A 23,818-nucleotide genomic window follows, 5' to 3' on the forward strand; every position below is an offset into this window, starting at 1 on the left:
GATGTACCTAAAGTTATCAAATTCACAGAAACAGGATGGTGGATACAGGGGCTGGTGGGAGGGGGAAAATGAGTTGTTTAATGAGGAAAGAATTGCAAAATAAAAAAATTTGGAAATCTATTTCATAACAATGTGAATATACTTAATACCTCTGAAGTGTACACTTAAAAACAGTTATGGTAGTAAATTTAATGTTTTGTGTTTTTTACCACAACAAAAAAAAAACCTGTTGGTCTTTGAATGGATCTTTCACCAATACATGGTTTGGTAACATCATGCACTCTGTTCGTATCAAAAATATATTCACTGAGCTATGCAGATCTTTGGAAACCTCAGTATATAACTGTGAATGGATGAGAGTGATAAAGGCAAATTATACCTTAAGATTACTATGAATTTTGATCTCATAAGGCTCATGAATATGCTTCAGGGTACCACAACAGTCCCCAGACCACGCTCTGGGAATCAGTACTCTGGGATGTCACTTTCTCTCACCTTTAGCTTAAGATTAAGGAAAACAAAACTAACTTGAATGTACTGCCTAAAGCAAATTAGGAAAAATCATTTTCTTTCTACATGGAATATAAATGAAGTCCAAATAACTTTTCAGAATCAAGTATCACAGGGAATACTATAATTAACTGATAATTATATTAGGCATATAACATACTGCTGCTTTGCAAATAGGCCTTTGGATTTCCTTTTAAAAATTGTTTTTTTTTCCTTAGAAAAGCAATCCATGTCTATTGATGCAAACTGAAATGGCCCAGAACTAGAAAGAAAAACATTAAGAAACCCTTAAATCTCATCACCAGAGACACTCATATATTTCTGGATATCTTGGTTTGGTAAAATCAGTTTTTTTAATAAATCAAGCTAAGTTTTTTCTGCTCTATGATGACAAAAGAACTAACACAGGTCATGTGGCAGAATGCAGTAAAATCTCAAATAAGCTAGCAGTCTTGCCCTTGAAGGGGTCAGAAAAAGAATTATGATAATTAATGAGCACAAATAATTGATATAAAGGTGAGGATACTTTTTAAGCCCTGAAGGGAAGATTCTTCCATGTTAGTTTCTGATGTGGGAAATGGACTGCTCTCAAGATCAAGAGGAAAAAGGACATGCCTCACAAGGAACAATGTGTTCAGTCACACTTAAAAGAGATAAAGTTTAAAATGCCAAAGATTTACTATTACACAATTAGTCACCTGTAGTTAAAAACACAAATTTAAAAAAGACTTCTGTGAAAACAGAACTGTATTTATACAGGATGAGTAAAGACAACATCTGCTATCTAAAGCGAAGATTAAAAAGTAACTTGCTGCTCTGCTAAACTTAACCGGATGGGGAAGCATTGTCCCAGGAACACAGGGTAAAAGCAAAGGGACAGGGGACTGGGTAAGCTGCTTCCCTTGACAATCTGATGCCAAAATTCTATCCTCCAAGTACAGAACTGCTGAAGCTATATTTGTAAAAACACAGGCTTTTAAAGGACAATTACAAAAACATAAACCAGATTCAGGCAATGGCAGCATCACTGTAAAAATGCAAATACTCTGAAGAAAGGAACATTCATTTGGGAGTATTCTATTGATCTTAAAAATAAAATCTATTTTACTTTATTCTTAAAAATAAAACCAGTCATTATGCCTAAGGTATGCAAGGCAAAACTGATTCATATGACATTTAAAGTCATTCATAGCTCCTATGACCATTTGTGTATATAAAAAATAAACTGAGGCTGTCATTAAAAGAAAAAGAAAAAAAGCCATTCATTTCCCACAAACCTTGCAAAACAAACCCTTAAAAATATAATAAAATTCACATGCACTGGTTGTTTAAATTTTGGCTGAAAGTGCAATGATCACTTTTATAATAATACACAATGAAAGATACACTTCACCTAAAGATTCTAAAATAAACACATGAAATTTTTCTTAGTTATTGTACGATGAAATAAGTACACTGAATATTTGAGCTAATGAGAAATACTCTTACCCATCAGAGTCCAGATAAACTGTGAGCAAAATGTGGGAAATAATCATATTAGAAATTATTAGATTGTCAGCTTCTTAGGGAACAATTTTATACATCTTTATATCCCTCACAGTTCCTTTGAACTGTGGTTTCAGGACATCTGTTCAGCAGTTTTCATGGTCTTAGGTGACTGATTTAAATATGTATCAGAAGTGCTTATTCTCCAATAAAAAGACAAATACCAGTTGCAAATAATCAAAAAGCATCCATTTCAGAAATCCTTTTTAAAGCATATAATGCACAAATAGTAAAGAGAACTTACCAACTCTATCAGGGAGGACTTCAAGCGCAGAAACTCTTTCATCTTTATTAAGTTCTAGTCCATAAACACAGTCAAATCCATCGTATTTTATAAGATACAAAGAAGGGTTTACAGGCACCTGGTCCAGAACGGTTCCTTTCCACTGGGTGACAGGGCCGTTCCCTTCCTTCCACCCATGCTGAATCCTGCAGCCTACGATGTTCCGCCGGGGCTGGGAAACAGGCTTGCTTGGTCCCACACTGCTCCGATGTTTTCTGTATTCACACATATACACATATAAGGTATCTTCTCAAAGTATGCACTCCTACCAACACAACTACTGCTAGCTAGCATGCTCTCATCAGAAATGACCCTGGTCCTGTGCAGGCTAACACTGCCACACCCAGGGTTCAGGTGGCTCCAGCCAGCATCTCCCAGTCCCAGAGCCATGCAGCGGTGGCTCACAGGGGGCCCGTTTCAAGCAACAGGAGCTTCCTGTGCATCTTAAGTGTGGAGGCAGAAAAACCAGGACTAGCCCGTAGCAACTAAGCCCTAAAATTAAGCATCAGTTTTTCAGCTTTCTGAGTTTCTTTCAATTCAATCAACTTACAGTTATCCAAATTAATCAAAGAAAGACAAGCGCTGACTACATGAAATAAATGCATGTGCATATGGTCTTATGAAACAGAAATCCATTTCTTGTCAAAACGAAATGTGTAACTATTCAATTTCAACCATTCTTATGCCCACATAACTTTATTCCCACTGGCTTAAATAATAAGAATAAACTAGACATTTAACTTTTTCTTAAACTAAGTCCAAGCTGGCTTATATTCATGCATTTGTACCATCATTACTTCTCTAGAAAGCACATAACCTTCAACCCTTAAATCTGTAGCAAATAATGTAATATTGAAAATTATTCAAGCGACATACATCAGTTACAAACAATTGAAAAACCTACATACAATGTTTACAAATAATACACCTGGCTCTTGATGTTAGGGGGAAAAAACCTTCATTTCATGGAGCAATCCAAAGACAACGGACAAGACTTGGCTTGAATGAAAGCTGAAGGCCAAAGCCATGCTGGCACATGGATGCTGCTATATGCCAAGAATGGAAAAATTTAGAGAGCAGAAAAGAAATGCTTTTCTGCTACATATAGGCATAAAGCTCTCATCTGGTAAACCATAAAAGTGGTGAATAAATGGAATAAATACAAATGTACCTTAAAAAATACAAGTAATTTATTATAGGATATAATATTTAAAATTACAATTGTATATATTTGAAGTAGACCAGCTTGGTAAACTTCGTAGGTTTGTGAAACAGAGAAAACAGGTTATACAGCAAACCATTAAAGCTGCATTAATAAGGCCTATAATCAGTTGACACAATCCTTTACCTAAGCAAGAGAGGGAACACCATTTGGGGAACATCTCAGAAGGAAAACTTCTCCAGTCGGACTGTAAAAGGATTCACGGGATTACATACAGGATTGTGAGACCATGAGACCAGAAGACGCTGTGTCTGCCCAGCACTTAAGGCTTTGCACACACCCAGCCAAAAGGCCTTCCAGGAAAGGCAGAACCATGCACTGAGGCCATAAGCTGAGAATAACATCCTGAATAGGATTAGGCCCGGGGATAAAGGAAAGATGAGGTTCAGGTGCTAGGCAGATCTCAACAGGTAATACAGAGGAGCACACACAGAAGTGTATTAAGTGTGCCATGGGAATACTGAAGAGCTCTGCAGCACAGACAGCTCTCCTGGTATAGTGTCACCCCTTCCCATGTACAAGAGTCTCAGCAGAGGACCATGGTGGCAACAAGGGGCAACGGAAGCAAACCCCAGAATATGTCCACAAGGTAGACGGAAACTATCACCTCATGTTATGCAGACACAAAGGCCATGAAAGAGGAGCTTACGTCAGAAACAGAAGAGCCCAGATGAGAGGCAGCCACACGAGAGGAGAGGCAAGAAAAATCAGACAGTCAAGAAACAAGCAGCAATTTGAAATCTTTGCAGAAATGAAGACCAGACTAGAGGAAGATGGAAGAAATTGACACCAAGGAGCATTTAAGGAAAATTGTTGTTTTTCAGTCATTAAGTCGTGTCCAACTCTGCAATCCCACCGACTGCAGCACGTTAGACTCCTCTGTCCTCCAGTATCTCCCAGAGTTTGCTCAAATTCATGTCCATTTAAGGAAAATAGATAATAAAAAAAGAGACAGATGGGAACAGATATGAAATTCCAACTTCTATATGACAGAATCACCCAACAGCTAAAATCAGAAGAACAGAAAAAATACTAAAATAATTCAAGAAAAATATCCTGAAAGACTCAAATGTACAAACACATCTCTGGTAAAACGGACGCAGAACTATTGACGCTAAGACATCCAGTAAAACAAACAAACTTTAAGGAAAATAACATCTCCTGGCATCCAAGCAAAAGAACTGCATCACCTGTAAGGAAAAGCAAATCACAATGTGACAGTGACCCTGTGCGCTGCCAGTGATGAACCTTCAAGTTCTCAGGAAAGAAAATGTGAGGTGGTGATTTCACAGTTGGCCAAGAACTCTATATTACCCTCCAAGTAAAGTACACAGATCAAACTGTGGACAAATAAGAACTTGAGGAATATTGTTCTTACAGATGCTTCCTGAAGAAGTTAACAGTTGGTCATTCATATCTATGGGTTCCACATCCTGATTGAACCAAATGTGGACAGAAAAACAAAGTTCCAAAAAGCAAAGCTTGAATTTGCCACATGCAGGCAACAACTTACATATCATCTACATTGTATTTACAACCATTTACACAGTATTTACTCTGTGTTAGGTATTATGAATAATCTAGAGACGATTTGACGTATACAGGAGGATGTGTGTAGGTTATGTGCAAATACTAGGCCATTTTGTATAATGGACTTGAGCATCCGTGGATTTTGGTATGGTGTCAAGGGTCCTAGAATCAATCCACCCAGATACCAAGGGACCACTGTATAGGATAGTTTCAGATAATCAAGAATGCTTAGAAAGCTTTCAGCACAGAGCTGACAGTAAGCATCTTTTAAGCTGACAGTAAGTGAAAGTGAGCATCTTTTACTGCAGAACAAACAGGGAAAAAGAGAAATACAGCAATATGTAACTATTACCTGCTCTGACAACAGAGTTAACACCACTCTGAAAAGGGGAAGGAAAAAAGAATACCTGTAAAGTACAAGAAGTTCGCTAAACAAAAGAGTATGATTTGGAACAGAGTACCTTATATTAAATGGAGAGAAAGCAGAGAAGCGGGAGCTAAATTCAATACTGTTTATAGTAAGGAACCAATCTATATAACCTAAAATAAATAAAGATCGGTTAATTTTAAAAGACTGCAGTATAAAACTTAGTGGAGAGAAAAGCCTTAATAACATACTATCAGTCAGTAACTTGTAACTACTAATAATACTCAAACCTAAAAGTGAACTCAAGGCCTCTTCATAATCCCTTAAAATGGGCCTCTACATCCAACTGGCCCTCTGTGGGGATATACGGCTGCGAAGGTGATTACATTTCTTCTTTAGAATACAAGTACCTTTTCGAGCATTATATTTTTCTTCAAATAGACAATTACCTATCTTCTTTTGATCTTTAGGAAAAAGTCCTTGTGATTCATCCTGTGTACAGGATCAGGTTTTCTTCAAAGCAAAGGCAGAGGTTGGTCCCCAAAACTCACTGAAGAAAGAATTCAGTCATATGCACCATTTTATAATTCACAGACATTCTATTATTACTACCAAAATTATAAGCAAATATAGCATCTTTACCAGTGTGATGATTAATTTTAATGTGTCAAGTTGGCTGGGCCACAGTACTAAGATACCTAGTCAAACATTACTCTAAATGTTTTCTGTGAAGATATTTTTCTACATAAAACTAACATGTATATCAGCAGATAGATTGCCTTGCATTACATAGGTGAGTCTCATCCAATCAGCTGAAGGTATTAATATCAGCTCTTCCCTGGATCTGATCTCCAATCTCTGTGCACACAACATTGGTGCTGTTTCTCTGGAAAACACTGACTACAAACAGAAAAGATTCTATCCTAGATTCAGAGGCATGAAATTTTCTACTACTATGATTCTCAACAAAACTGACAGCAGAAAAGGGCAACTGGAAGACTCAGAGCAGTTCAGTCACTCATCCTTCCTACACTCACTAGTGGCATTCTTCTGTAACGTGCAGTTGCTTCTGAAGAGGGAGATGCATGATGCTCTCTTTAATCTCATTTCAGAACAAGCATTTTCATCCCGGTCACCTCCAGTGGAAGTACATGAGACTCTCCTCCCTCTTCCGAACAACACCAGGGACTCAAATCTAGCTAGCAAGCAGCCCTATTCAGAGTGGTTCCTATATCCTTTAATTCTGAAGAAACACGACCCTTCCTTTTTTGCATGGATTTTATTTTCTCACTTTCTTTAAGGGAATTTTAATCATTAACTTTTGTTACACAATACATGTTAATAATATGCCTGGATTACTCCCTGGTTTGGGGAACTTCCTGCAAGCCGTATGGCGTGGTCAAAAATACAAATAAATAAATAAATAACCTACTTATTAAGCTTACAATTTTCTACTAAAGTACACAATTAAAACCAAAGTAAGACGAAAAATTACCAAAAAAATTTAAATAACAACAAAAAAAATTCTTAGCAAAGGAAGGAAAAAAATTTTTTAAACAAACATCTTAGCACCTTAGTAACCCTTTCCTGGCCACTTTCACCAAACTATCAGAAATTTACTCTTTTGTTCCAAATTGTTATTAATTTTGCTCAGTTCAGTTCAGTCGTTCAGTCATATCCGACTCCGTGACCCCATGAACCACACAGCACGCCAGGCCTCCCTTTCATCACCAACTCCCAGAGTTTACCCAAACGCATGTCCATTTAGTCGATGATGCCATACAGCCATCTCATCCTCTGTCATCCCCTTCTCCTCCTGCCCTCAATCTTTCCCAGCATCAGGGTATTTTCAAATGAGTCAGCTCTTTGCATCAGGTGGCCCAAGTATTGGAGTTTCAGCTTCAACATCAGTCCTTCCAATGAACACCCAGGACTGATCTCCTTTAGGATGGACTGGTTGGATCTCCTTGCAGTCCAAAGGACTCTCAAGAGTCTTCTCCAACACCACAGTTCAAAAGCATCAACACCACAGTTCAAAAGCATCAATTCTTCGGCGCTCAGCTTTCTTTATAGTCCAACTCTCACACCCATACATGACCACTGGAAAAACCATAGCCTTGACTAGATAGACCTTTGTTGGCAAAGTAATGTCTCTGCTTTTTAATATGCTGTCTAGGTTGGTCATAACTCTCCTTCCAAGGAGTAAGCATCTTTTAATTTCATGGCTGCAATCACCATCTGCAGTGATTTTGGAGCCCCCAAAAAACAAAGTCAGCCACTGTTTCCAGTTTCCTCATCTATTTGCCATGAAGTGATGGGACTGGATGCCATGATCTTCGCTTTCTGAATGCTGAGCTTTAAGCCAACCTTTTCACTCTCCTCTTTCACTTTCATCAAAAAGGCTCTTTAGTTCTTCTTTGCTTTCTGCCATAAGGGTGCTGTCATCAGCACATCTGAGGTTATTGATATTTCTCCTGGCAATCTTGATTCCAGCTTGTGCTTCTTCCAGCCCAGCGTTTCTCATAATGTACTCCACATATAAGTTAAATAAGCAGGGTGACAATATACAGCCTTGAGGTACTCCTCCTATTTGGAACCAGTTTCATGCCCAGTTCTAACTGTTGCTTCCTGACTTGCCTACAGGTTGCTACTATCTTAAAAATAATTTTTAAAAAACATTCCCTTATTCAGTAGCAAACAAAGAGGATTTTTGTTGCTTTTTGCAACAAATTTTTGCAGCATTTATTTTTTTCTCATGTATATTTGGTTTTTCTAGATATATTCTCTGGTAGTCAGACAGGGTTCACAAATGCAAACTACAAATTCTTGGAAGCCTCAAAATACTGTTATTTTGTTCTTATCCTTGACTTGCCTAGGTATGCAAGGCAGGCTCAAATTCCCTTTGCCTTCAGTACCTTTATTGCAAAAAGGTATTTTCATTGTCTTTTATCTTCCAGAGTCACAGATACCAAATGCCAATCTGATCCTTGCTCCTTTGAGGGTAATCCATCTCCCTCTTCAGGCTGCTTTTAGAATTTTGTTTGTTACTAGATTCTGAAATGTCCCTAGGACTCGTGACATGTGTCTAAGTATCCCTCACTAAGACTTGGTCAATTTCTTGAATTAGGTAAAACAGGCTTGAATTTTAGCCTATCTATTGAATATCTTACCTAATATTTTGATTTATATGAATTGATCATTTCTTTATCTTAAATGATTTTTCTTTGTAATGAGTGCAACACCTGATATGAGGATAATTTTCACTTTTCTGGATTCCTTATGAACTTCTGGGTTGAGCCTTGTCTTTGTTGCATCTGCTGCCATCTGAGTGGCAGCATTCTTCACACCTGCAGGAGAGCGAGGTTAACTCTCCTGTTCTATGTATGACTTTCTTTGGTGCTGTCAGAGTTCCTCAGGTGCCTGATGATTCTTGGTGTCCATATTTTCAGATGCAAGGAAAGATATCAAGTGGTAACCATAGCTGAGATGTGTTTCTTCAGGCCAAGTCAGGGTCTCTGAGTTCTCAGTATGAAGTATAGGTTCTGAAAAAGCAGCCAGGACCTAGGTAATTTCAGAGCAGCTGAGACTGTGTGGCAACTTCAAGCCAGGGGAGATAAGGTGAACACCTACTGCCTAATGCAGCTGGTTTCTCTCACCATAATGACAAAGGGAACTGCAGCCAGCCTGTGCTGTCTCTAACCTGAATAGACGCTAGGGTCTAGTTTGAACATTCAACTTTTTGGAGGTCTTCTTTTTCAACTCAAAGTTGTTGAGAGTTCCTTAGCTTAGCTTAGCTTTTATATTGATATAAATCTATTCCTGTCTGCTGTGTATCCTGCAGAGATTTCTCAGTGTTCTGATCTGTTGGTGGGATGATCTTTCTATATCAATAACAAAAACTGCAAACCTAATGTAAATTACAGTGAAGTACTATTTTCTATCTGCTTATAGAATAAATACAACCCTCCTAGTAATCTGGCATCCATTGTCTCAGTGATTTCATGTCTAGGAATTGATCAAAAGAAAACAATGGACAAGCACAAAACTACAGCAAACAGTATGTTCTGAGCAGTGCTTGTACCACGGGAAACTGAATATGAAGTTCAATAGGTCTCACTGATTTAGTAAGTAATACTTATCTATATGATGAATAACTACATAGCTATTAAAATCACAGAAATAATATAAACACATTTTAAATATATACACAATCATTCAAACAGATATGTAGGAAAAAAAACTTTTAAAACATACATTAAATTATTGAGAGGCATAGTCTCTGGATGAAGGTGGATCAAAAATAATTAAGCTGCCTTTCCCTGCATTCACTTGTTATTTTCAAAATTTTTTATGACTTAAGTACTGTACTTTTATAGGCAGATAAAATACAATTTGTAATTATGCTTAAATTAATGCAGTTGATTCCTAATTCTGCAAGAAACTATACATAAAAATAGATTTATACATATTAGCATTATAAATTTCAAATTTTATTTCTGTTCCCTTTTTAGTCAAGAGTAATTTCATTTTTAGAATACCATTTCACTAAATTCTAAAAGAAGAATTAAAGATCTAATATAGATACCATTTTTGCCAAATTTATTTAATGAACAACTTAATTTGATTGAAAAGGTAGAGGCAGGAAAGAATGAACAGATGGGACTTCCTCGAGGTCCAGTGGTTGGGACTCCGAGCTTCCACTGCAGGGGGCACGAGTTTGAGGAACTAGGAGCTGCACAGCAAAGTGCAGCTCCAAAAAAAAGAAAAAGAAAAAAGAAAAGAATGAACGGATGCCTCAATGAATACTAAAGTCAAAAACGGTAATTAGAATAATACAATACTTCTAAAAATCGTAAGCCAAGCTTTCCAATTACTGCTCCCTGAATGTCCAAACTGTTCAAATACCCTTACAGCCAAAGTTTACAAGTATTGTTTTAAAATATTTTTAAGTATGTTAAACTAGTAATTATTAATGTTAAGAGTGAAAAAATATTTACTACTTTATTTTTCTGTGTATTTGAAATTTTCCATACTAGAGAAGTTAAAAATTACATACTAAACAAACTTTTTTGTTTTTTAATTCTAATCACTAATTCAGATTCAAAAATCAGTAAGAAAAATTTTAATAAAAATTAAAGCTTACTTACATGAGTTGAAATAGTACATATAAAAGTAAACAATAAGAACATGTCAGATAACTGGCAGAAGATACAAAAAGATAAAAAACACACTTAGATGGTCATATCTCTAGGTAGTTCAATCTAACAACAGTATAGGGCTTCCATGATGGTCCCACTGTGGTTAAGAACCTGCCTTGTAATTCAGGGGACACTGGCTTGATCCCTGGTCCGGGACACTGGCTTGATCCCTGGTCCGGAAGATCCCACATGCCATGGAGCAATTACGCCCATGCATCACAACTACTGAGCTGCCACTCTAGAGCCTGCATGTTGTAACTACTGAGCCCGTGTGCTGCAACTGCTGAAGCCCTCGTGCTCTAGAGCCCACGATCTACAAGCGAAGCCACTGCAATGAGAAGCCTGTGTGCCACAACGAGAGAGTAGCCCCGCTCCCTGCTAGATAAAGTCCATGTTGCAGCAACAAAGATCCAGTGCAGCCAAAAATAAACAAAACAGAACAGAAAATAAACATATTTTTAAAAAGAACAGTACAGGGAGTTCCCTGGTGGTCCAGTGGTTAGGACTTTAAACTTTCACAACTGAAGGCTGAGTTTCAGTCTCTGGTTGGAGAACTAAGATCCCACAAGCCAGTACAAAAAGGGATGTAAGATTAACAATTTAAAGCAACTAACTTTTTAAAATTTAAAATGAGAGTTTCTGGAATATGGTGATTTTGCTTTGCATGTTCTCCTTGGATATGTTATTTTTAATAGCCTTACTGTCTGGCATTTTCTTGGGGGAAAAAGTCTAAAGTATTCTTAACTGTCACTTACCAGGTAGTCAATAAACAAACAGCAATATTATAAACAAATACCAAGACATCTCATTCAACTGAGGACACATGGAATTATAGCTCCAAGGGCAAATAAAAGGCTGTATTGTGTCAGGATCCAAACAATTCAAGGATAAAAGTAGAGAAACCAGAACTAAACATCTATAATCACTTTCCTTGTCATCTCCATAAGCTATAAACAGCTTTTCCTATAGTTTCAATGGGAGTAAATGTTGACCAAGTATACAGCATCCAATCACCTTTCATTGCTGTAATTGTGTATATTAATTTCCAAACTACTTGACTTTGTTATCTGATGTGCTTTAAGATATCAGTTCTGATGATGGTTTAGGCCAGTTCTTCTCAAACTCAGGCATGCATCAAATCACCTACAGTTTCTGAAAACAGTTACCCAAGCCTGTCCCAGAAACTCTGGGTTCCATTCTATTCTGCAGGCCTGAAGAAGAACCAAAGACTTTCTAACAAGCTTCCAAGTGCACTGCTCACCTAGGTCCCACACCTTTGGTAGCAGAACTGATCCAGAATAAACAGTAACTTCTATACATCCAAGTTCCCAAAAAGGAAAACCAAGACTATAGAAAACACTTCTGTACTTTGCTTAATACTTTAAATAATGGTACTGAAAGTACCATTCCAATTATTCTGTCATCAAGAACAGAATTCCTGAGAACAAACTAGTGGTTACCAGTAAGGAAAGGGAAGGTGGAGGGGCAAAAGAGAAACAGGAGATGAAGTATAAACTCCTGTGTATAAAACAAACAAGGATATACTGTAGAGTATAAGGAATCTAGCCAATATTTTTATAATAACTGTAAATGGAGTATAATCTTTAAAAGTTGTGAAACACTATGTCATACACCTAGAACACTGTAGAACTTAATTATATGTCGATTTAAGAAACAAAATCTGTGCTGAAAGGCCTTTCACCCTTTATCTAGACTCCCTTAATGACTTAAGTTGAGTACCATTTCTCATCAGTAAATATCTTACTTTTATAGTCAATATTTAAAGGCACCGTACTTCTTACATTTTTAACTATTATAATTCTCCTATAATAAACCAGTAATGACAGCCATATACTGCATACTTTGGTGTATGAATTAACTGATCTCTTTCCTAATTTTTTTATTTTTTTAATACTGTGAGATAAAAGCAGCTTCCTTACTGTGTTCCAGCAGATTTCAAAAGAAACTAAGTCAAAATAATTGTCTTTTTGCAAGATGCACAGCAGCAAATAGAAAAAAACTGCTTCTCTAGTACTTGTTGCTTGTTAAGAGTTCTACAGCTGAAACTGGCATTCCCAGCTTAAACCAACAATAAAAAAACAGGATGGAGAAAGTCAAGTTTTCTATCCAAATCACTCTGGCCTTTTCATTATTTTGTCTACACACTGTGCACACTGAGAGTATTCAGAGACGTCCATGGCAAGCATCCAAATGCCTCAAGGGGTTTTCCAAAGCACTATTCACTTTCACTGGTGTGAGTAACAGAGCTACTGGCAAATTGATTAAAAAGTATTCCACATTTGACCAGTTTATCATTGTCAATACCATGGTTCATTTAGATGCTTGCTCCAACTGTGATCTAGGTCTGTGTGCTTGTGACAGAAATATTTTTCATATACGAGACAACAAAACATACAGTTCAGGAAACAGGACGTGGTATCAATAGTTACTATAGGTTCCAGAATCATACTGTCCTGTTGCTGTATCCTAGCTATTTCTTAGATGTGATGACCACAGACTCAAACTCTCTTCGCATAGAAGGATTCAAGGTCCCTACTTGACAAGGGATGTCATGAATGAGACTACCCCAGGGACAAGAGGAGGAGGAGGGGAAGGAGCACAGTGACAGCCTTGGTTGGTGACTAGTACTGGTGTCTTAGAAAAAGGAAAACATTCCCTAGAAATCCTCAATTCAGTGTGTTAACAGGTCCTGATCCATTTTTCAAATGTACATTTAGTGGAAAAGATACCAAAGCCCAGTCACACCTCCCTGAAATGTCAATCTATCGACTATTCAAATTAAGGAAGAAAAAGAGCCAGATCCATATTTGAAAACTAAAACAAAGAATCACTACAGCTACATCCACCTTATTTGCCCCCAACTACACCTGCCTTCAAGATGTGCCTTCAGTTAAGAGATAATTCCCAAACAACCTCCTGGGAAGCCAGAAAAGAAATGTCCACCAGCTTGTCCCCAAAATATACCAAGAACCCTGGCTCATAAGAAGCACAAAAGTTTCTATTTACCTCAAAAAATGAGAACGAGACTCAGCTATGCAACATTTCTGGGTGCAGAGACACTGCTCCAAGCACTTTGGACCTGATTACCAGAATCCCCTCACACCCACGGAGATAGGAGATGCCATTTGCAGGACATGGGCTCTGCCAGCCCTTGTCTCCTGGGTGTTCCTGTGACTCTCTCAAGCAAGCAGAGGCATGTGCACATCGAGTTGTTATTGCACAGCCCCCCTGTACCAACACGGAAAGCGAGAGGAGGCATGACCACGGGTCAGTGGCTGCACACAAGGAGTCTGAGCACCTTACTCTCTGGAGGGCCACAGTGGAGGCAGGCAAGGAGAGGGCGAGGCTCCAAGTTCTGCTTTCCTGTATCTGTTTGCTATAAACACTTCATCTGTAATGAAAACCCGAAAACCTCACTGTTCCAGTCCAACACCATGACTTAATCAAGTTAAGCTGAGTGTTAGGCATACGAGGGATTTGGTAAAGCCCACAGCTGGGCCAGTGGGGCTTCCCACTCCAAGGCCAGCCTCTCCACCACCCATCATCCCCACTTACCCATTCAAGGACAACAGTTAACAGCTTTCATTTGTGATATGCGGAAACTTCTGTTTCAGTTTTTTTCCACCCCACCCATCCTCAAATTTGCACTGACATCAGAAAAAAATAGGAAAATGACTGGTAACTTTTCAACTTCTCCTTTTTGCTATGTTCAAAACTTCTACTCTTTAAATGAGACAAGCACACCTCATATTAAAGCCCTAGATCACGTTTCCTGAATCATGTAACAGATGGGATGAGAGATTCTTTAGCTGCACATGTATGAACTTCAAAAATCAAATGCATAGGAATTTATTCCTTTTTAGGGGAAAAAAGATGAACAAAGCTAGTTTTGCAAAGTTAATGTGTAATTTGCTTTCATCTCCCATTATATTTAAGTTTTTTTTTCATTACCTTCTATTTATGCCAAGAGATAGTTTACTACTTATGGTAAAGATAATGAGTGGAGATATATTACATAAATTATTAGATCACTATATATGACAGAACTGTGAAGATGATGGGCAAATAAGTGAAATTTGAGAAATGTTTTATCAAACCTCAGGACTTGCCCTATCTTCATATTTTTGCTTTTCAAGTCATTTCTTAAACTGAGTATCACATATATTTACATTACATATCCAAGTTTTCCTTTAAATAGAGACATATTTTGGTTTAACTACCAACAATTAATGAAAGGCACCTTTATTCATCCAGACCTTCTATAACAGCCCAGAGGACTCTCACACTCTTCTGCTACTACAGAGTGGTGACGAAGAGGCACAAGCATTTCAATATGAATAATTTGAAAATAATTAATTGTATAATCAGTCTTGGGAGGTGCTAGGGTCACAATGAGGGTCTCCCATATTTAACAACCTTATGATGAACACTCACACAATCATAGTTATTTGTCAGGATTTCACGGTGCAGTAGCCATCACAGTACCACAGTACCAGTGGATATTGTTGTTTAAGATAGTAAATTTTCTTTTTGGACATAACTATACACATACAAAAAAATTGCAGGAAGGAAAAAAGTTGCCTTTACTCTCTAGTACCTACAGAATTTAAGATTCATACCACGTTTGTCACTTAAAATTATCTTTCAACATGAATACGCTTTCTCTACATTACAATATCCTCATTCATTTGAAAATTTTATGAAGAAGTGAGTGTGCCTGGCAGAGTGCTAGCTAGGTCCTCGATGAACAGGGGCAAGAAGGCACACCGTTACTCAGTGTGCAGCGAGGCTCCATGTGAGGCTGGCTGCGCAGAGGGTTCAAGAGAGGGTCTCACAGAGATGACCTCACAGCCCATGTAACCAAAGGCCACAGTGTGCTATCTAAAAAGGCAAGTTTCTGCAAAACAGATAACCAGTGCAAGTTCAATGCATGAAGCAGGGCACTCAAAGCCGGTGCTCTAGGACAACCCAGAGACGGGGTGGGAAGAAACAAGGGAGTGGGATTCAGGATGGGGGACACATGTGCACCCGTGGCCAATTCATGTCAATGTATGGCAAAAACTATCACAATGTTTAACGTATTTATCCTCTAATAAAAATTAATTAATGAAAAATAAATAAAAAGGCAAGTTTCAGAACCGCTTACTTGTGGGATGTCCTTTTCTTCATCATGCTTGCAGATACACCAGCATGGCCTAAAAGAGAAGTGAGTATACGTCAATGAAAACTGGATTAAAAAATAGCTCAAACTCAGGAAAAAGTTAACTTACGAAAAACTGCCATATAAAGTATGAAATTAAACCACAAGGGAATTCCCTGATGGCCTAGGGTTAGGACTCTGTACTACTCTGCTTTCAATGCCAAAGGTACCAGGTTCCATTCCTGGTTAGGGAACACTGCAGAACCTCACAAGCCACAAGATGTGGCCAAAAAACAACAACAAAAAAAACCCACAACAGCCAAAATGTAAGAAAACCATTTGCTTACTTATCTTTTAAACGGAAGATAAGGGGTTCTGGGAAGATAAAATGACAGTAAGAGCAGTTTATCTGCCTAAAATGGCCATAGAACACACAAAAAGCAAAATCACATGGATAAAAACCACAGCCAAAAAAGTGACAATCCTAGTCATAAAGTACTAAAAGGTATAGAACTCATCTTCCTGCCACAAACAACTAGAAAATGGGACAAGAGATATGAAACATCTGGACCCAGACATCAGGACAAGAGGCAGCACGGGACTATGGAACCAGGGAGCAGAAAACCCACCCAAGGGCCCCTACACCAACCAAGTGCATCCCAAGAACCATTTGAGGACAATGGTGCATGAAGGGTAACCAAGAACACTGAGGTTGTGCTACACTGAGAGTCAGATGGAAGCTAAGGAGGCGAGGTGGGCTGGGAGTCGTGGGTCAGAGTGCTGGCAAGGAACGAGATCTCACAGGGAGCGCCAAACATCTGGAAAAGGTATGGTGGTCTTTAGTCTTTGGCTAGATACTAACTTGCAAAGGCATGAGAGCTGTTCAAACTCCATCTAGCCACCTCTTTCAACACACAGGATAATCAGGAAAAACCATCAAGATAATCCCTTGGCAGGAGGATGAAGCAGCCCTAAGAAGAAAAGCTGCTACAGACACATCCCAGAACTTGCTTGCCAAAACAAAGCTCCAATATTCAGTTAAAGGACACCAGTAAAACCCAATGCTCCACAACTGGGTTGGATACTTCAGATGTCCAACACCCCAACTCCAAGAACTAGGTCTGTGGGAAAGCAGCAAACTGTAACCCCATAAGCAAACAGGTTACAACCGAAACAATGTAATTAGCAAGCAAAGATGCTAAAAGAATGATTAATAACTATGCTCAAACAGTTAGAGGAAGACATAAACACTTAAAACAGATGAATGGGGGAAGGAGAAGAAATAAATGAAACTGATGAAAAATATATGATCCAAAATGAAGAAGAAAAAAAGAAATCCACTGGATGTGGTTAGTAGCAGATCAGACCCCACAAATAAAAAAAGGAGTGAATATGAGACATTGTAACACAACATATCCAAAACAGAACACAAACAGCCTCAGTGACTTCTAGGACAATAGCAACCGGGCCAGCATAAACAAAACGGACTCCACAAAAGAGAACAGAGGAGTGAAGAAAAAGTCTGACAAAAATAATGGCAGAAAGGTTTTCAGATGTGATAAATACATAAACATAGAACCAACAAGGTCAATGAAGCCAAAGTAAGATAAAAAACAAAGGGAAAAACCACAAGGCACATTCTAACCAATTTCTGAAAACCAGTGACACAGAAAATACTTTTAACCAGCTGAACAATAAAAGACATCTTAAATTTAGGCAAACAAAATAGTGGCTCCAGATTTGTTGTCAGAAACAATGTTGGCCAGAAAAAAACAGTGGAATAAATCTTTAAGGTGCTGCCAAGATAAAGAAAACAATCTACTTGTGAATACTATGTATAGCAAAAATCTTTCCAACCCCAACAATATTATTTCACTAAATATAGTTTAAATACATCAATTAAGAGACTATACAAAGAAGGAAGAAACAATTATTAAAATCAAAGGTATCAGGCATCAAAAAGGATATTCCAAAATGATAACAGAGTCAATTAAGAAGCTGCAACACTCTTTCCTTTCCGGGGTGTGGGAGGTAAGATGGCAGTGCAGATTTCCAAGATAGAGTCTGTCTTTGAAGAAGACGGCATCTTCAAAGCTGAACTGAACGAGTTTCTCACTCAGGAGATGGCTGAAGATGGGTACTCTGGAGTTGAGGTCCGAGTTACACCAACCAGGACAGAAATCATTATCATGGCCACAAGGACAGAGAATGCTCTTGGTAAGGAGGGCTGGCGGATCCAGGAATTCACTGTTGTGGTTCAGAAGAGATGTGGCTTCCCTGAGTGCACTGTAGCGCTATATGCTGAAAAGGTAGCCACAGGAAATCTGTGTGCCATTGTCCAGGCAGAGTCTTTGCATTACAGACTCCCAGGAGGCCTTACTGTGTGAAGGGCCTACTACGGTGAGCTGAGGTTCATCATGGGGCCAAAGGCTGTGAGGTCGTGGTGTCTGGGAAACTCCAAGGATAGAGGGCTAAATCCATGAAGTTTGTGGATGGCCTCATGATCCACAGTGAGGACCCTGTTAACTACTATGTTGACACCTCCGCACGCCACGTGCTGCTCAGACAGGGTGTGCTGGGCATCAAGGTAAAAGATCATGCTGCCTTGGGACCCAACCAGTAAGACTGGCCCTAAGAAGCCTTTGCTTGATCACGGGAACACTCTGGAACCCAGAGATGAAAATGCTGCCTACTAATCCCATGAACAGAAAAGTGGGAAGCCAGAGCTGCATGCCATGCCCTAGCCGGTAAACCAAGGCAAGACAGATTTCCTTGACCCCTGGGTCTGGAGCCTGGATGTTGCTCTATCAAGATTTTTAATAAAATATTTTTAAAATACGAAAAAGAAAAAAAAAAAAAGAAGCCACAACAGGGCTGGTGGTCCTATGGTTAGGGCTCCCAGTTCTCATTACTGAGGGCCTGAGTTCAATATCTGGTCAGGGAACTAAGATCCCACAGTCATGTAGCACAGTCAAAAATAAAAAAGGAAGCTATAACAATCTTAAAAGTATATAAACCTAATTACAGTATACTGAAATATATAAAGCAAAAACTGATAGAATAAGAAAAACGGACATACTCATATTTAAAAATATAAACACTTCTCAGTAATTGATATAACAAGTGGGTAAGAATATAAGAAAAGGATATAGAAGACCTAAACATCACAGCCAACTAGGCTTAGATGACATTTACAGAATGTCAATCCAGTAATGCCAAAATAAACCTTTTTTCCAAGTTCACATGGGACATTAACCCAGATACACCATACGCTACTCAGAATACAAACTCTCAATACACTTAATGTCAAACCATACAAAATAAGTCCTCTGACCACATCAGAAATTAGAAATAAATATTCGTAAACACCCCAATATTTGAAAATTAAACAATCTTTTAAAACTTCATGTTTCAAACACTAAGTCACAATGAAAATTCAAATATTTTGAATAAGAAAACAACAACTTATCAATATCTACAGAGTGCTTCAAAATATATACCATATTGATCAAAATTCACACTAAGTAACATAATCCACCTGGGTGGAGGAAGAAGGCTTCTGGGTTATCACAAAGTTCTCTCCTTGGCATTACATCAAGACATGCAGTTTTTAAACATAAATTTCTGCAATTACATAACAATTCTAAAAAGATAAACGAAAAAGGTCAGTTGGTCTGTACAGGGCTGTCCATTCTACTTCACAGATAAAAAGTGCCAAACACGATCCCAAATGCTAAGAGTGCCATTCCCCCTCAGTTTCATCCAGCATGTGACATACACTGATGAGTGGGCAGCTGAACAGAGATCAAATCTACCCGAAGCATCTCTAGAAGAGCCCTTTCAGCCGTATGAAGTGCAGCTGCAAATGCCCATGGATGGTCGTCCAGCCGATCCTGTCAACCCACACTAAATTTCATAATCACACTTTATGCCCACTTCACTTTTGGTCTCAAAGTTCCTCCTTAGTACAGAGGATATTAATCAATATCTCCACCCTCTAAGAGGCTCTAATGAAAAAAGTAGACAATAAATAAGAGCAAATGAGTAATATAAGCAGAAAAATGCAATGTTTAAGAAAAAACAGACAGACATGGCAGATGGGCTTCCCTGATGGTTCAGTGGTAAAGAATCCCCTGCCAATGCAGGAAATATGGGTTTGATCCCTGGTCTGGGAAGATCCTACATACTGTAGAACAACTAAGCCCCTATTGCCACTACTATTGAGCTTGTATTCTAGACAGACCCCAGGAACAGCAACTACTGAGCCCACTGGCCTAGAGCCAGGACTCCACACAAGAGAAGCCACTGCAATGAAAAGCCTGCGACCCCATGGACAGTAGCCTACCATGCTCCTCCATCCATGGGATTTTCCAGGCAAGAGTTGCCACATCCTTCTCCAGAGGATCTTCCCAACCCAAGGATCGAACCTGGGTCTCCCGCATTGTAGGCAGACACTTTACCGTCTGAGCCACCAGGGAAGTCCTAAAGACGATCCACCATAACCAAAATAATATTTTTTAAAAATCAAAGAGATTTAAGACACAGCAGAAATAAAAAACCCCAAAACAGAAATGAAGAATGCTTTGATAGACTCATTAGTAGACCAAATAGACTCAGCTAAGGAAACAACTTCTGAGCTTGAAGATATGTCAAAAGAAACTTCCAATACTGAAAAGTAAAGAGAAAAAAAAGATAAAGATGCAGGGAAAAACAAAATATCCAAGAACTGTTAAATAAAAACGTAAGTATAATATGTACATAATGAGAATATCAAAAAGATAAGAAAGAAACAGGAAAAAATATGTAAAGTAGTAACGACAATTTGCCCCAAATTAATGTCAGACACCAAACCACAGACAAGGATGCACAGAGAACACCAACCAGGAAAAGTGCCAAGGAAACAAAAATAAAACCTAAATAAGCTTTTCATATTCAAATGTGAGAAAAATCAAAGATAAAGAAAAAAACCTCTTAAGAAGCCACAATTAAAAAAAAAGCAAAATTAAGAATTAGATCCTACTTCTCCTCAGAAAGCATGGAAGCAAAAAGATACTGGAGTGAAATATTTATAGTGAAAAGAAAGAAAAAACCTAAAATTTTATATTCTGCAAAAGTATCCTTCAAAAGTGAGAGAAACAGACTTGCTCAAACACAGATGAGGGAATCTGTTGCCAGTAGATCTGCCCTTCAAAAAATGTTAGAAGAAATTATTCAAAGAGAAGAAAAACAAGATAGCTCTGAAACTCAGATCTACATAAAGAAAGAACATTAGAAACAGAATAAGTGAAAGTAATATAAAAACTTTTTATTTTTCTGATTTTTAATTGAACTGATAACATTTCGTTCACAGTAATATTAGCAACAATGTACTAGATGATTATGGAGCTTATATGTAAACAAAAGACAACAATACAAAGGACTAGAGCGGAAGAATTAGAATACTTTGCTGTTACAAGATATTTGCACTGCCAATGAAGCTCTACCACATTATTTGACAGTATACCAGAATTAGTTGTATATTGCAAACTCTAGAGCTGAAAGTTTTTTTAAAAAGTATAATTGACAAGGTAAGAAAAGAGAGTAAAGGGAATCAAGAGCAATGCTCAATTAAAACCATAAAAGGGGACTTGCCTTATAGTCTAGTGGTTAAGAATCTGCTTACCAATAGAGGGGACATGGGTTCTATCCCTTGTCTGGGAAGATCACATATACCATAGGGCAACTAATTAAGCCTGTGAGCCACAACTACTGAGCCAACCCACCAAAACCACTGAAGCCTGCTCGTTCCAGAGCCCAAGTGCCACAACTACTGAAGCCCGCAGCAGCTACTGAAGCCTGCATGCCTGAGTGCCTGTGCTCTGCAGCAAGAGAAGTCCCCACACGAGAAGCCTGAGGACTGCAACTGGGAAGTAGCACCCACTCATAGAACCTGGAAGTTTGGCTGTGCACAGCAATGACAACACGGTGCAGCCATAAATTAATAAGCAAGAAAAAAACCTTAAAAGGCAGAAAAAGAGTAGAAGACAAAAATATGAACAAAGAACAAGGGCAATATAGCAATAAGTATGGCAGATATTAATCCAGTAATCTCCTTAAATGCCAATGGTCTAAGTAAGCACTCCAATAAAGAGATTGTCATACTGAATGAAAAAGCAATACCATATTGTAGATTTTCTGTAAGAAATTCACTTTAAAAACAAAGATATATTCAGAGTGAAAGTAAACAGATGGAGAAAGAGGTACCAAGGTAACAAGGATCAAGAGAAAGCCCTTAAAGGGGCATTTGGGCTTCCCAGTAAAAGTGAAACTCACTCAGTCGTATCCGAATCTTTGTGATCCCATGGACTATACACAGTCCACAGAATTCTCCAAGCCTGACTACTGGAGTGGGTAGCCTTTCCCTTCTCCAGGGGATCTTCCCAACCCAGGGATCGAACTCAGGTTTCCTGCATTGCAGGTGGATTCTTTACCAACTGAGCTGCCAATTTCAGAGAGATTTATGAGCAAAAAATTTCACTGGGGATAGAGAAAAGCATTATGTAACAATTATGGTCTCAATTCTCCAACAAGACATAACAATCCTTAATGTGTATGTACCTAACAACAGAGCATCAAACTAGTTGAGGCAAAAACCCATAGGAACTACAAGGAGAAATAGATGAATTCACTATCACAGTTGAAAACACTTCACTATATCTATCAGAAATGGACAGCTTCAGCCTTAAGAAAATTGGAAAAAGACACAGCTGAACCCAATACTACCATTAATCACATGGATAAAACTGACATATATATAGCACTTTACCCAACAACTGAAGAATATACCTTCTTCTCAAGATCCCTTGGAGTATTCATTAAGAGGGCCTATATCGTGAACCAGCAAACACACTTTAACAAATTTAAGAGGATAAAAGAAATGTCCTCAGACCACAATGAGATCTACACTCAGTAATAGAAAGACAGCTGGAAAATCCCCAAATACTCGGAGATTAAATAACACACTTCTAAATACATGGTTCGAAGATGAAATTTTAAGACAAAAATATTTTGAACTAAATGAAAACAAAAGTACAATTTACTAAAATCTGTGGGATTCAGATAAAGCAGTGCTTAAAGGGGAATTTGGGCTTCCCAGGTGGCTCAGATGGTAAAATATCTGGCTGCAATGCAGGAGATGATCCCTGGGTTGGGGATAATCCCCTGGAAAAGGGAATGGCAACCCACTACAGTATTCTTGCCTGGAGAATTCCATAGACAGAGGAGCCTGGCAGTTTACAGTCCATGAGGTTGCAAAGAGTTGGACATGACTGAGTGACTGATACTAACTAAAGGAAAATTTATAGGACTAAATGAAATGCATATATTGGAAAAGAGGAAAGATTTAAAACCAAAAATCTATGCTTTCAATTTAGGAAACCAGAAAAAGAAGAGCAAATTAAATGCAAAGTAAGCAGATATTATAAAACTTAGCTATCAACAAAACTTAAATTACAAGTCAAGAGAGAAAAAAAATCAACAAAATCAAAACCTGGTTCTTCAAAAAGATCCAAACTGATAAATCTCTAGCTGTGCTAACTAAGAAGATACAAATCACTAGTACAAAAGATGAAAGAAGACATCAGTACTGATTCCACATACAAAATATATATATGAGGTAAACTACAAAACTGTGATCAAAGAAATTAAAGAACCATTTAAATGGATAAATATTCCATGCTCATGGACAGGAAGACTCAATATCATCAAGATGTCACCTCTTCCCCACTTGATTCATAGGTTTTAAACGCAATCCCAATCAAATTCCTAGCAAGTTATTTTGAGGATATCAACAAACTAATTCTAGAGTTTTTAATGGAGAGGCAAAAAGACACAACCAACAGGATACTGAAGTTGAAAAACAAAACTGGAGGACATTATCGGACTTGATACAGCTACATTAATTATGACAGTGTAAAAGAATTGGTGAAAGAATGAACAGATCAAAAAAAAAAAAAAAAACCAG

The 23,818-nt window shown here is 38.1% G+C and overlaps 1 protein-coding gene and 1 pseudogene across 2 annotated transcripts in view; one reads left to right on the forward strand and one right to left on the reverse strand.

Moving 5' to 3' along the window:
• The window catches only part of SPIN1 (spindlin 1), an 81,700-nt gene that overhangs the window by 11,175 nt on the left and 46,707 nt on the right, over positions 1–23,818 (reverse strand). For both annotated transcript variants that reach the window (XM_019966641.2, XM_070795193.1), the window contains 2 exons: positions 15,823–15,871; positions 2,300–2,553 (listed from right to left, as the gene is read on the reverse strand). In XM_019966641.2, coding sequence (XP_019822200.1) covers positions 2,300–2,553; positions 15,823–15,871 — 303 coding nt within the window. The remainder of the gene's footprint in view (positions 1–2,299; positions 2,554–15,822; positions 15,872–23,818) is intronic.
• On the forward strand, positions 17,853–18,512 carry LOC139184482 (small ribosomal subunit protein uS3 pseudogene; annotated as a pseudogene).

The sequence above is a fragment of the Bos indicus genome, chromosome 8 (assembly GCF_029378745.1).
Source record: "Bos indicus isolate NIAB-ARS_2022 breed Sahiwal x Tharparkar chromosome 8, NIAB-ARS_B.indTharparkar_mat_pri_1.0, whole genome shotgun sequence".
NCBI classification, from domain to species: Eukaryota; Metazoa; Chordata; class Mammalia; order Artiodactyla; family Bovidae; genus Bos; species Bos indicus.